The 14078-nt window shown below is 36.5% G+C and overlaps 1 protein-coding gene across 6 annotated transcripts in view; it reads left to right on the top strand.

Annotated features, from left to right (window-relative positions):
* The window catches only part of MYO9A (myosin IXA), a 244619-nt gene that overhangs the window by 154296 nt on the left and 76245 nt on the right, over nucleotides 1-14078 (top strand). For all 6 annotated transcript variants that reach the window (XM_065941681.1, XM_065941682.1, XM_065941683.1 and 3 more), the window contains 2 exons: nucleotides 8434-8556; nucleotides 12904-12984. In XM_065941681.1, the coding sequence (XP_065797753.1) occupies nucleotides 8434-8556; nucleotides 12904-12984 (204 nt within the window). The remainder of the gene's footprint in view (nucleotides 1-8433; nucleotides 8557-12903; nucleotides 12985-14078) is intronic.

Here is a 14078-nt window from a genome sequence, read left to right as displayed (position 1 = left end):
CAATATACAGCCTTGACGTGCTCCTTTCCCTATTTGGAGCCAGTCTGTTGTTCCATGTCAAGTCTGACTGTTGCTTCCTGACCTGCATACAGGTTTCTCAAGAGGCAGGTCTGGTGGCCTGGTGTCCCTAATAGCCCTTAGCTCTCTGTTACTGTAGTGCTGTTTGATAGTGCGCGTTTCCTCTAGAGAGTGCTTTCCCTCTCATACCTTGAAGCCATCAATCACTTCTATTAAATATATCTGTGTAATTTGATCTGTCTTTAAATTTCTAGTCTTTCTAAATTTCTAATCTTTCTAAATGTCTCTAAATTTCTAGTCTAGTTCCACTGTTGTACATTTCTACTGTGACATCCTGCTCATATCTCAGCCCTAACAGATTTTGCTGTGTCACTCCCCTACTGAATTTTGTAGTCGCTCAGGCTCAAACCTTGAAGATAAGTTTATCATCCATTTTAGTTCTCTTTAACAGCATGAGCAATATCTTCTTAATCTTTGTATCTACAGCACCTTGCACAGCAGGCAGTAAATAATTGTTTAAAAAAGAAAGAACTGACTAATCTGAATAAGCTAAACAATGAAGATGGAGTTAAGAAAGGAATAAAGTAGAAAACGAACAGAAGACCTAAGAAAGGAATTAAATCCATATCTGTTTTCTGCTAGATCTTGGACCCGCATTTCAGTCCTTGTCACATCATGCTGGGCTATTGAAGCTGTCCCTTAACTGGTTTTATCTCTTTCTTGCCTTCTTAGCCTCCTGTCCACTGCCTTGTTCTGCTCTGCCTTATATCTCCATTCTTCCTTGCACTGTTTTATCTTCATAAATCAGAATAACCCTGAGATTATCATTTATTTTTTTTAATGTCCTTATAGTCAGTTGCCTTGTACTTGAATGCAATGTATTCTGACCACTTAGAACAGAACTGGATCTGTAGTAATCACTGAATATTTCTTGATAGATCTAATCATGATGAGTTTCATGGACAGAAGTCTGAGGAAACATTGTTCAAAAATCATTACTTGTTAACCATTCTTTCTTTCATCCCGCTAAGTTTGCAGAACCAGGGGCTTTCCTGGTGGTTCAGACGGTAAAGAATCTACCTGCAATGCGGGAGATTGAACCCAAGCCTGGCTTCAGTCCCTGGGTTGGGAAAATCCCCTGGAGGAGGGCATGGCAACCCACTCCAGTACGCTTGCCTGGAGCTTGTCTATGGGGCAGAGCCTGGTGGGCTACAATCTATGGGGTTGCAAAGAGTCAGACACGACTGAGCATCTGAGCATGGCACATGCAGAATCAGACACTGTTTTAGACTTTGTTAGTGCAGGGGTAAGCAGTCTAGTCACAAGAACTCTTGCTGTCTTATCGTGATGCTTTGAGAGAAAGAGAAAAACAATAAAAGATTAAGATGAAATGACATGTTATTAGCATACAGGTGGGCTACTTTTGGGGTATGCAAGTAATAGCTTTATGAAAAAGTTTGTGTATTTAAGCTATAAGTTGAATATTAAGAACAATCAACCCATGTAAAGGTCTAATATTGCAAACAAATGAAAAAATTGGAAAGATCTGGAGATAAGAATGAATGTGGATTTTTTGTTTTGGGTTTTTTGGTTTGTTTGACTTTTCCAATTAAATTCCACGAAGGGAAGGATTTAAACTTAAGTAAAAACTTTGAAAATTCAACACACACATGCCATTATATATTTATGTAAATATATTATTGTTTTGTGTGATTTTTTTTGGTCAAGAGTATTTGCAGATATTTTTCCATGTCAGAATACAGGTTTATAGTATTTTTAGGAGCTGTACAGTGTTCAGTTGTGTGGATGAACTTCATGAAAAAAGTTTCGTGTAGTTCATTATCTCTCGTCAGAATTTTTCACTGTGTTTTTGAAGTACATTTTCAGAAGTTATATTCGATCTCGCCTTAGATAAATACATAGACATGAAATTGCTTAATATCAGGAAGGTTATAAGGATTTTCATTCCTAAGAACAATACATAAATATGCCTGTTTTATGTATACTGGATTTTATCGGTCTTTATATGTTTGCCAATTGAACGTGCAGTAAATCTCCTTAAAGAAAACGTGTGTTTCTTTGATTAAAGTGAGATTGATTGTCATTATGTTCCCTGTCATGTATATTTTAAGAACTGCCTGTTGAAATCTTCTGCTCGTTTATGATCACAGGACATGTTCTTTTAAGCATATTTTTTTTTTACTGTTCTTATATATAGATGATAAGTATTTGTTGAAGAATTTTTTTTTCCCTAGGTAGAATTGTTTAAATGTGTATTATACTTATATTACCACTTGGGAAGTTTTTGTTTTTTGTCAAAATTAATACTGTTTAGTCTTCTATATTTATCATGCTTTTAGCTCCAATCTCTGCTTCTCATACAATGAAACTTTTTCTGCTTTGTAAATAACATAAGATTGTGCATCTGTATAGAAACATTCTTTCCATTGACAAACTCACTGCCATAAATTAGTAGGATTTTCAAAATTGGTTAGTGATTGGCTAAAAGAAGCTCCAAAATCCTTTATTAATACCCTGTTTTGTATTCTTTAGTTGCTTTATGTGTAACTTCTATATTATTAATAATTAGGACTTAAGGATGCAGGTTGATAAGGGACTGTATTTTTTTTTTCCTGTTTATGTGTTCCTGACTTACTTACTGTATAGTCTAGGGATTGAATTTACTTTATTGTCTCTATGAGTCAGGATTCAATTCAAGTTACTAATCACTGTGGATATGTTTAAGTAGTAAAAGAAGATACTGCTCCTTGGTGTCCAGCTCTTTGCGACCCCATGAATTGTAGCCCACCAGGCTCCTCTGTACATGGAATTCTCTGGGCAAGAATACTGGAGTGGGTAGCCCTTCCCTTCTCCAGGGGATCTTCCTGACCCAGGGAGTGAATCCGGATCTTTTGCATTGAGGGTGGATTCTTTACCATTTGAGTCACCAGGGAAGCCCCCCTTTTAAGTATAAAGGGTCTTAATTCAAAGAGGTGCTTACAGAAATCATCAGAAGTTACCGAGCAGACCTGACCTCAGCTGTACTCCGAAAGCTAGAAAATGAGGAAGCTGCAATCATTGTACTTGCTTCCAGTCTCATGAAGAAGCTGCTATAATTATTGGCTTCTGTACTAAGGTGCTTTTACTAGAGTTGCAGTGACAACACAGATGCCCTGCATAGTGTTCTCAACATTCAAAAGTAGTGCCTGGACACTGGGGCAACAGAAGGCTGAAGTACTTTTGTATACATGTTTGCCAGCAGAAACAAGCTAGTAGCAAAACCCTCTGCCTTGGTTCAATCAGTTCAGTTCAATCGCTCAGTAGTGTCTCTTTGCGACCCCATGGACTGCAGCATGCCAGGCCTCCCTGTCCATTGCTGATTCCCAGAGTTTACTCAAATTCATGTCCATTGAGTCGGTGATGCCGTCCAACCATCCCATCCTCTGTCATCCCATTCTCCTCCTGCCTTCAACCTTTCCCAGTATCAGAATCTTTTCCAATGAGTCAGTTCTTTGCGTCAGGTGACCAAAGTATTGGAGTTTCAGCTTCAACATCAGTCATTCCAATGAATATTGAGGACTGATTTCCTTTAGGATGGACTGGTTGGATCTCCTTGCAGTCCAGGGGACTCTCAAGAGTCTTCTCCAACACCACATCAATTCTTCAGTGCTCAGCTTTCTTTATAGTCCAATTCTCACATCCGTACATGACTACTGGAAAAACCATAGATTTGACTAGATGGACATTTGTTGGCAAAGTAATGTCTCTGCTTTTTATTTTATTTTATTTTTTTCATTTATTTTTATTAGTTGGAGGCTAATTACTTCACAGCATTGCTGTGGGTTTTGTCATACATTGACATGAATCAGCCATGGAGTTACATGTATTCCCCATCCCGATCCCCCCTCCCACCTCCCTCTCCACCCGATTCCTCTGGGTCTTCCCAGTGCACCAGGCCCGAGCACTTGACTCATGCATCCAACCTGGGCTGATGATCTGTTTCACCCTAGATAATATACATGCTGTTCTCTCGAAACTTCTCACCCTCGCCTTCTCCCACAGAGTCCAAAAGTCTGTTTGGTACATTTGTGTCTCTTTTTCTGTTTTGCATATAGGGTTATCATTACCATCTTTCTAAATTCCATATATATGTGTTAGTATGCTGTAATGTTCTTTGTCTTTCTGGCTTACTTTACTCTGTATAATGGGCTCCAGTTTCATCCATCTCATTAGAACTGATTCAAATGAATTCTTTTTAACAGTTGAGTAATATTCCATGGTGTATATGTACCACGACTTCCTTATCCATTCGTCTGCTGATGGGCATCTAGGTTGCTTCCGTGTCCTGGCTATTATAAACAGTGCTGCGATGAACACTGGGGTGCACGTGTCTCTTTCAGATATGGTTTCCTCAGTTGTGTATGCCCAGAAGTGGTATTGCTGGGTCACATGGCAATTCTATTTCCAGTTTTTTAAGAAATCTCCACACTGTTCTCCATTGTGGCTGTACTAGTTTGCATTCCCACCAACAGTGTAAGAGGGTTCCCTTTTCTCCACACCCTCTCCAGCATTTATTGCTTGTAGACTTTTGGATAACAGCCATCCTGACTGGCGTGTAATGGTACCTCATTGTGGTTTTGATTTGCATTTCTCTGATAATGAGTGATGTTGAGCATCTTTTCCTGTGTTTGTTAGCCATCTGTATGTCTTCTTTGGAGAAATGTCTGTTTAGTTCTTTGGCCCATTTTTTGATTGGGTCATTTATTTTTCTGGAATTGAGCTTCAGGAGTTGCTTGTATATTTTTGAGATTAATCCTTTGTCTGTTTCCTCATTTGCTATTATTTTCTCCCAATCTGAGGGCTATCTTTTCACCTTACTTACAGTTTCCTTTGTTGTGCAAAAGCTTTTAAGTTTCATTAGGTCCCATTTGTTTATTTTTGCTTTTATTTCCAATATTCTGGGAGGCGGGTCATAGAGGATCCTGCTGTGATTTATGTCGGTGAGTTTTTTGCCTATGTTCTCCTCTAGGAGTTTTATAGTTTCTGGTCTTACATTTAGATCTTTAATCCATTTTGAGTTTATTTTTGTGTATGGTGTTAGAAAGTGTTCTAGTTTCATTCTTTTACAAGTGGTTGACCAGTTTTCCCAGCACCACTTGTTAAAGAGGTTGTCTTTTTTCCATTGTACATCCTTGCCTCCTTTGTCGAAGGTAAGGTGTTCATAGGTTCGTGGATTTATCTCTGGGCTTTCTATTCTGTTCCATTGATCTATATTTCTGTCTTTGTGCCAGTGCCATACTGTCTTGATGACTGTGGCTTTGTAGTAGAGTCTCAAGTCAGGCAGGTTGATTCCTACAGTTCCACTCTTCTTTCTCAAGATTGCTTTGGCTATTTGAGGTTTTTTGTATTTCCATACAAATTGTGAAAATATTTGTTCTAGTTCTGTGAGAAATACCGTTGGTAGCTTGATAGGGATTGCATTGAATCTATAGATTGCTTTGGGTAGAATAGCCATTTTGACAATATTGATTCTTCCAATCCATGAACACGGTATGTTTCTCCATGTGTTTGTGTCCTCTTTGATTTCTTTCATCAGTGTTTTATAGTTTTCTATGTATAGGTCTTTTGTTTCTTTAGGTAGATATACTCCTAAGTATTTTATTCTTTTTGTTGCAATGGTGAATGATATTGTTTCCTTAATTTCTCCTTCTGTTTTCTCATTGTTAGTATATAGGAATGCAAGGGATTTCTGTGTGTTAATTTTATACCCTGCAACTTTACTATATTCATTGATTAGCTCTAGTAATTTTCTGGAAGAGTCTTTAGGGTTTTCTATGTAGAGGATCATGTCATCTGCAAACAGCGAGAGTTTCACTTCTTCTTTTCCTCTCTGGATTCCTTTTACTTCTTTTTCTGCTCTGACTGCTGTGGCCAAAACTTCCAAAACTATGTTGAATAGTAGTGGTGAGAGTGGGCACCCTTGTCTTGTTCCTGATTTCAGGGGAAATGCTTTCAATTTTTCACCATTGAGGGTAATGCTTGCTGTGGGTTTGTCATATATCTGTCTCTGCTTTTTAATATGTTGTCCAGGTTGATGCTAACTTTTCTTCCAAGGAGCAAGCATCTTTTAATTTAATGGCTGCAGTCACCATCTGCAGTGATTTTGGAGCCCCCAAAAATAAAGTCTGTCACTATTTCCACTGTTTCCCCATCTATTTGCCATGAAGTGATGGGACAAGATGCCATGGTCTTAGTTTTCTGAATGTTGAGTTTTAAGCCAACATTTTCACTCTCTTTCAGTTTCATCAAGAGACTTTTTAGTTGTTCTTTGCTTTCTGCCATAAGGGTGGTGTCATCTGCATATCTGAGGTTATTGATATTTCTCCCTGCAATCTTGATTCCAGCTTGTGCTTCATCCAGCCCAGCGTTTCTCATGATGTACTCTGCATATAAGTTAAATAAGTGGGGTGACAGTATACAGCCTTGATGTGCTTCTTTCCCTATTTGGAACCAGTCATTTATTCCATGTCTAGTCTAACTGTTGCTTCCTGACCTGCATACAGATTTCTCAAGAGGTAGGTCAGGTGATCTGGTATTCCCATCTCTTTAAGAATTTTTCATAGTTTGTTGTGGTCCACACAGTCAAAGACTTTGGCATAAAGCAGAAGTAGATGTTTTTCTGAAACTCTCTCGCTTTTCTAATTCTCCAACAGATGTTGGCAATTCAATCTCTGGTTCTTCTGTCTTTTCTAAATCCATCTTGAACATATGGAAGTTCACAGTTCATGTACTATTGAAGCCTAGTTTGGAGAATTTTGAGCATTACTTTACTAGTGTGTAAGATGAGTGCAAAAATGCAGTAGTTTGAGCATTCTCTGTCATTGCCTTTCTTTGGAGTTGGAATGAAAACTGACCTTTTCCACTCCTGTGGCCACTGCTGAGTTTTCCAAATTTGCTGGCATATTGAGTGCAGCACTTTCACACCATCTCTTTTTTTTTTTTTTTTTTTTTTAGTTGGAGGCTAATTACTTCACAGCATTTCAGTGGGTTTTGTCATACATTGATATGAATCAGCCATAGAGTTACACGTATTCCCCATCCCGATCCCCCCTCCCACCTCCCTCTCCACTCGATTCCTCTGGGTCTTCCCAGTGCACCACCCCGAGCACTTGTCTCATGCATCCCACCTGGGCTGGTGATCTGTTTCACCATAGATAATATATATGCTGTTCTTTCAAAATATCCCACCCTCACCTTCTCCCACAGAGTTCAAAAGTCTGTTCTGTACTTCTGTGTCTCTTTTTCTGTTTTGCATATAAGGTTATCATTACCATCTTTCTAAATTCCATATATATGTGTTAGTATGCTGTAATGTTCTTTATCTTTCTGGCTTACTTCACTCTGTATAATGGGCTCCAGTTTCATTCATCTCATTAGAACTGATTCACATGAATTCTTTTTAACGGCTGAGTAATATTCCATGGTGTATATGTACCACAGCTTCCTTATCCATTCATCTGTTCACAGCATCATTTTTAGGATTTGAAATACCTCAACTGGAACTTCGTCACCTCCACTAGCTTTGTTTGTAGTGATGCTTCCTTCCTAAGGCCCACTTGACTTCACATTCCCAGATGTCTGGCTCTAGGTTGGTGATCACACCATCATGATTATCTGGGTGTTGAAGATCTTTTTTTGTATAGTTATTATGTGTATTCTTGCCACCTCTTCTTAATATCTTCTGCTTCTATTAGGTCCATACCATTTCTGTCCTTTATTGTACCCATCTTTGCATGAAATGTTCTATTGGTAGCTCTAAGTTTCTTGAATAAATCTCTAGACTTTCCCGTTCTATTGTTTTCCTCTATTTCTTTTCATTGATCACTGAGGAAGGCTTTCTTATCTCTGCTTGTTATTCTTTGGAACTCTGCATTCAGATGGGTGTATCTTTCCTTTTCTCCTTAGCCTTATGCTTTTCTTCTTTTCACAGCTATTTGTCAGGCCTCCTCAGACAGCCATTTTGTCTTTTTGCATTTCTTTTCCTTGGGGATGGTATTGATCCCTGCCTCCTGTACAGTGTCACAAGCCTCCGTCCATAGTTTTTCTGCACTCTGTCTCTCAGATCTTATCTCTTGAATCTGCCTTGGTTAGACCTTCCCAGTTTAATGTGTGAGAATTGAGGAACTTAAATTATATCCACAACCTGAGATGTAAGAGTTTGAGAAATGCAGTTTCTTTTTTAGCTGAACAACTTCTGCCAGAAAGCAGAAGATGTGTAGAGTGGATATTGAATATTAATCTCCCATATTCACCACAGTCATATATAGGAATAATAAATACTGGCTTAAAACGTTGTTTTTCCTATTCTTAGATCAATTTATGTGAAGAATTTGATTTCTTCCCCTTGTTTTTCAGCATTTGCTAGAAGTAAAGTCTTTAAAGCATCTGACAAGATTGACCCTACAGGATCGCATTACCAAGTCTCTTCTTCATTTGCACAAGAAGAAGAAACCTCCCAGCATCAGTGCCCAGTTTCAGGTTGTTTCCTATTTACTTTTTTTTTCCTTTTATTTTTAACAAAGAGGAATCTGTTTTGTTCAGATTGACATTACAAGGTCATAGTGATCTGCAAGATTTACGCGACTAAAAAGTTATATTAGAATGACCGTTTTGGTTGGAAGTACCAAAGATGGGAGAAAAATCAGGTGCTTTTATTCATCTCTGGGGTGTACGTATCCCAAAGAGGAATTCGTTATATTCACCTTGAGGAGAAAAGCACCAGAAAGTTCACTGCCCAGATGTGGCACTGTTACCGCCATTATGTATGTTTTTTTTTTCTCTGTATGTTTAAACCACATGCTAGTGCCATCATTATTTAACTAAATGGAATTGTAAGGTTTTTCTTGACTTTTTATTTTAGTTTTGTATATATAGGAATCTGGATCATTTTATTGTGACTGTGCATTTAGGAATAAATACAATCATAATAAATTAACGAAATCACCTCCAGAATTAATTTTAAAATACTCATTTTTCCTCTTCTTATCAGATTATCTCTAATATTCTGTTCACTTGCTAGATATTTATGAAAATGAGCTGAAAATCTGAAGGGTAATGGTATTTTAGATAATTTTATTCTACCTTGTGCTTTATCACTCACAGAAGCAGTACTAACTAAAGCATTGTTAACTAAAAATTTCTTTATCTACTGATAGCTATATTTCTATTTTTTAGCACTTTTTCAGTGCTCTTTTTTAATCCAGGATATCTAAATGTAAATTATCTACTAACATATCACTGGATATGATCTTGTTTGATTTATAAGCACATTCCTTCAACCTCTAAGCTAGAAATGTCATTTTATTTTAGACAATTTTCACCATAGCCCCAGAGAAAAATTTGATTCTATAAAAGCTACTTGGTCAAATGTTCTTTCTTCAAAAAAAAAAAAAAAAACAAGATTAAAGAGCCAAATAACTTACTACGTCCTAGTAAAGTTAAAGGAAAGACAATTGAATATATGATGGAAGCTCTGCCATGAATTTTACACAAACCTTCTTAAATCACAATCCTGTGGCTTAATGGTATTTGATTATTTAAAAAGAGAGAGGTGTTGCTTGGCCCTATTTATCTAAGGAAGCATTAGTCTCCTTTGCATGATTAGGACGAGTAGAACCATTAAGCTGTTGTCTCCTTTGTTTTATCATTTTGGTTCTTTTACAGGTGCCTCTTTATCAAACTCAGTCTTTAATCTGAAGAATACCCGTTATAGCTACTACAATTAAAGCTTAATTACAATCCTATAATGTCCCTTAAAATCCCCAAAATTTAGGAATTATGGATATTTTCAAATTATATTCATGTATTTAGCATTTACAAAGAGTCATCTGTAATGTTTCTGATACACTATTAAATATTATAAGAGTAATGAATTAATTTTTCTAAACTTTTTATTATTTAGAAAATACAGTGAACAAAAACAAATGAAAATCATTTACCATCCAGAAACATAATGATGAATGTACTACATTTGCCATATTCCTTATTAAATATTTATACATATTTATACATATGCATTATCTATTTTTCCTCCAATTCTGTGAGATAAATACCATCATTCTTATTGTACAGATGAGGAAATTAGAAGTGATAAGATGAATGGCAGCCAGGTGTCTATGACTTCACACCCTTCTTGTGAATGAATGTTTCTTTTCATCAAAGTGAAATTGTAGAACTCATGAAGGATTAACTGATATAGGAATTGCCCTTCTATTATGAACATCTAGAAAACTAGGCAAAAAGTAAAAATAGTGTTTTTAATTATCAGACAATAAGCATTACAGGATTATGATCCCTGGGAAAAGGGAAATAAATGAGGCAAGTCCCAGGTTACTGCACAAAGATAGTTTGCTGTAGCCCAGGGAGAGGGAGCCCAAACAAATGCCAAAGAACCTACCCTCACAAAGCTTAATAAAAGTAAGTCTTGAAGAATCAAAATGATCCTGTGTAAGTCAACCCCAGGGGCAACTGTTTGTTGCTCTTTAAAGAAATACAGCAAAATCAAAGAATATAAAATCACTCCAGTGTTCAATCTGAAATTATTAGGCATGTGAAGAATCAGGGAAAGAACCACCCATAACAAGACAGAAAAGTTAATCATTAGAAACAGATTGTAAAAATAACAAAGATGATGGAAATAGTAGATGAGGATCTCAAATAGCTATTATAAAACCCTATAAGTATGTCCAGAGATATAAGAAAGATGTGAATAATAATGAGAAAAAAAATAGAAGACAGGAAAAAGACACAAATGATTAATCATTTCAGAGATTAAAATTGTAATATTTGGAAATGAAATAAACTAGTTGGGATTAGTGCCGAAGTAGTGAATTAGAGTTTACATTTACTTTAAAATGCAGAGAGATGTAATAAACGATGATGGAGGAAAAAATGAAAAAAAGCATTAGCAGCTTGTGGGAAAATATTAAGTCATTGAACATAGGTGTAATTGACATCTAAGAAGGAAAGGCAGAAGAGGGGGGATACAGAAAAAATTTTGAAGAAATAATGACCAAAATATTTTCTGATTTTTATGAATAATATAGGCTCAAATATCAAAGAATCTCAAGTCCCAAGCAAAACACCTCCCCGCCAAGCATATCAAGACACATCACATCAAATTGTTAAAGCCAGTTAAAAAAAGAAAATTTTAAATACAACCAAAGAAAAAAGATATTTTTGTTCTATGAAATGAAAATAAGAATAACAGTACGTTTCTCATCATAAACTATGAAAGCCAGAGTTCGAGTAGTATTTTTGAAAGCCTGAAAGAAAAAGAAATTGTCACTCTAAAATTCTCTGCACAAGTGAGTAGTGAAGGTTAGAGACTTTCTTAGACAAACAGAAGTTGAGAGATTGCAGTTCCAGGAAATCTGCAATATAAGAATGCTAAATTTGGAATAAAAATGATGAGAAAACCACAGAATTTGGATCTATACAAAACATTAAGATTGCCAGAATGACAGAATGTAACTATTAAAAAGTTTTTTCTTCTTTGAATCTTTAAAAATAGATAATGGATTGTAGAAGACAAAAATACTAGTATGTTGTATGGTATACAAATAAGACATATGATGAAGTAGCACAGAAGGGAGGCTAAATGTAAGTTTATTCTGTTGTGAATTTTACTCTATATAGTCAAAGGGGACCGAAAATTTTTAAGTATTTTAAAAAGAAATGAGAATAAAGCATGAAAATTTGTGCAGTGCATCTAAAGTAATATTCCAAAGTTAATTTATAATAATAAATTCTCTTATTAGAAAAAGTAAAAGACTCACGTCAGTAATCTAAGGTTCTACCCTAGGAAACTAGGAAAAGAAAAACATTAAACCCAAAGCAAGCAGGAGTGAATGATAAAGTGGAATCATCAATGAAATGAAAAACAGAAAAATAATAAGAGAAAACCTGATGAAATAAAAAATCTGGCTCTTGGAAAATATCAGAAAGTTTGTAACCCTCCAGTTAGACTAACCTGGGAAAAGCAGGCAGAGCACAAATGGTCAGCATCAGGAATGGAAGAGAGAGCGTCGTTACACAGGAGACTGCTACCTTCCTGGGTATCCTCCTGCGGGAGTCCCCAACCTCTGGGGTCTAATGCCTGGTAATCGGAGGTGGAGCTGATGTCATCATAATAGAAATAAAGTGCACAGTCAATGTAGTGCACTTGAATCATCCTGAAACTATCCCCCTCCCACCCAGCTCCAGTTCATGGAAAAACTTTCTTCCATGAACCTGGCCCCTTGTGTCAGAAAGGTTGGGGACTGCTGCCCTACTGAATGGCTTTCCCAAAGTTGCTCTAATACTGCATGCATTTGAATAAAATTGTTTCATGAAATCTGAAGAAAAGTAAAAAATATGTTGTAAACTTGTTGTGTAGTTGCTAAGTCATGTCCAACTCTGGGACCCCAAGGACTGTTGCCTGCCAGGCTCCTCTATCCATGGGATTTCCCAGGCAAGAATACTGGAGTAGATTGCCATTTCCTTTTCCAGGGGATCTTTCCAAACCAGGGATTGAAATGTTGCCTGCTTGGCAGGTGGATTCTTTACCACTCAGCCACCTGGGAAGCCCCCATCATATATTTAGTTGACTATAAAATTATTTGCAGTATTTACCATTGCCAGTCTCTCAACTTTAAGGTTAAACTGCCATCCTTGTCCTTAACTGGCCTCAGTTTAATCAGTATGGCATTGTACACAATTTGCTTTTCAGAAACAAACCTGGTTCTGTGTTTATCACTTGTTCTTGCATATTTTACCAACATCATAAGTCATTTGTGTCCAGTTTGGAATGAGAGACAGTGCTAACTATATTGCTTTGTACTGCAGGCCTCATTAAGCAAGCTGATGGAAACACTTGGTCAAGCAGAACCGTATTTTGTAAAATGCATTCGCTCTAATGCTGAAAAGGTAAGAATGTCCCTTGAATGAGAGCTTCTAGCTTGGGTTACTTCAAACCAAACTTTAAAGTCGTTCTAAGGAGGATATGTGGAAACGAAGCTGTTTATAATCTTTGTAAGGAAAACGGTGTTCTGAATTTTCTATGGATATCCTTCTAATTTCCTCACTTACCTGACTATGAACTATTTATATGAACTCCATTTAGCATTTTTTAGAATTTAGCATCGGCTACAGAAGCAAAAATCTCTTGAAATTTCATTATACAAAATAATTTTTTGCTACTTTTGTTACCCTAAGATTAATCTCTTGTTCAGACATAAGGTGTTAATCAATCACTCTCACAGAACTTGCCTGGCATTTTTCATGTTTAGATTCTTGTCTCTTTAAAATAGGTTACTCTGGACATTCTTGATTTCCTTCTTGTTTTATATGACAGTTCCCCTAATTAGAGCTTTGCAAAATATATCTGTTAAGTGTAAGCATTTGTCATCTTTGTGTCCATCATAGGAAAAAGTAGTTCCAACCCAAACTTCTGAAATTTAGTAGGAAATTAGGTTCAACTTCCTTAATTCTTAAGAAGGGGTCTCCAGCTTTGCCAGTTACAAGTTTTGTGGTCTTAGATGAGTTGCATGACCTCTCTGTGCCTTAAATAATTTCGTCTGTGTAAGAATATACTTTAATTGTAGGACACTTCATAAGTGTTTTGTGAGTACATGAGAAAAAAACCAATGTAGTACTTAGAATGTTCCTGGCTCCTAGTAAGTGCTTAGTAAATGTTAGCTATTCCTTAATGGTTGATTCTTTTATGGTGACAAAAAGGGAAACTTTTATTTACAGTTAAAGAGAAATTTGAGTCCCTCTTATTGAGACCTTGTTCTACAAAGAGTTCAATTAATAAGGTATTTAAGGACACAAAATAAGTACTAAATAAACGTTAACTGCTATTATTGTTTAACATAAGCTGCCCACTTGACTTTTTCTTGACAGTTGGTATGCTCTGTCTTTCTGCAGGAAAATGTTTTGGATTTCCTTAGTGGAAAATTGAAAGTGATTTTTAGAGAATAAGGAGAAATACCAGAAATTTCAAATACATCTCCTTTTGA

The sequence above is a fragment of the Muntiacus reevesi genome, chromosome 7, assembly GCF_963930625.1.
Source record: "Muntiacus reevesi chromosome 7, mMunRee1.1, whole genome shotgun sequence".
Classification (NCBI taxonomy): domain Eukaryota; kingdom Metazoa; phylum Chordata; class Mammalia; order Artiodactyla; family Cervidae; genus Muntiacus; species Muntiacus reevesi.
Note: the sequence above shows the minus strand (reverse complement) of the source record. Positions and strands in the feature narration are given on the sequence as shown.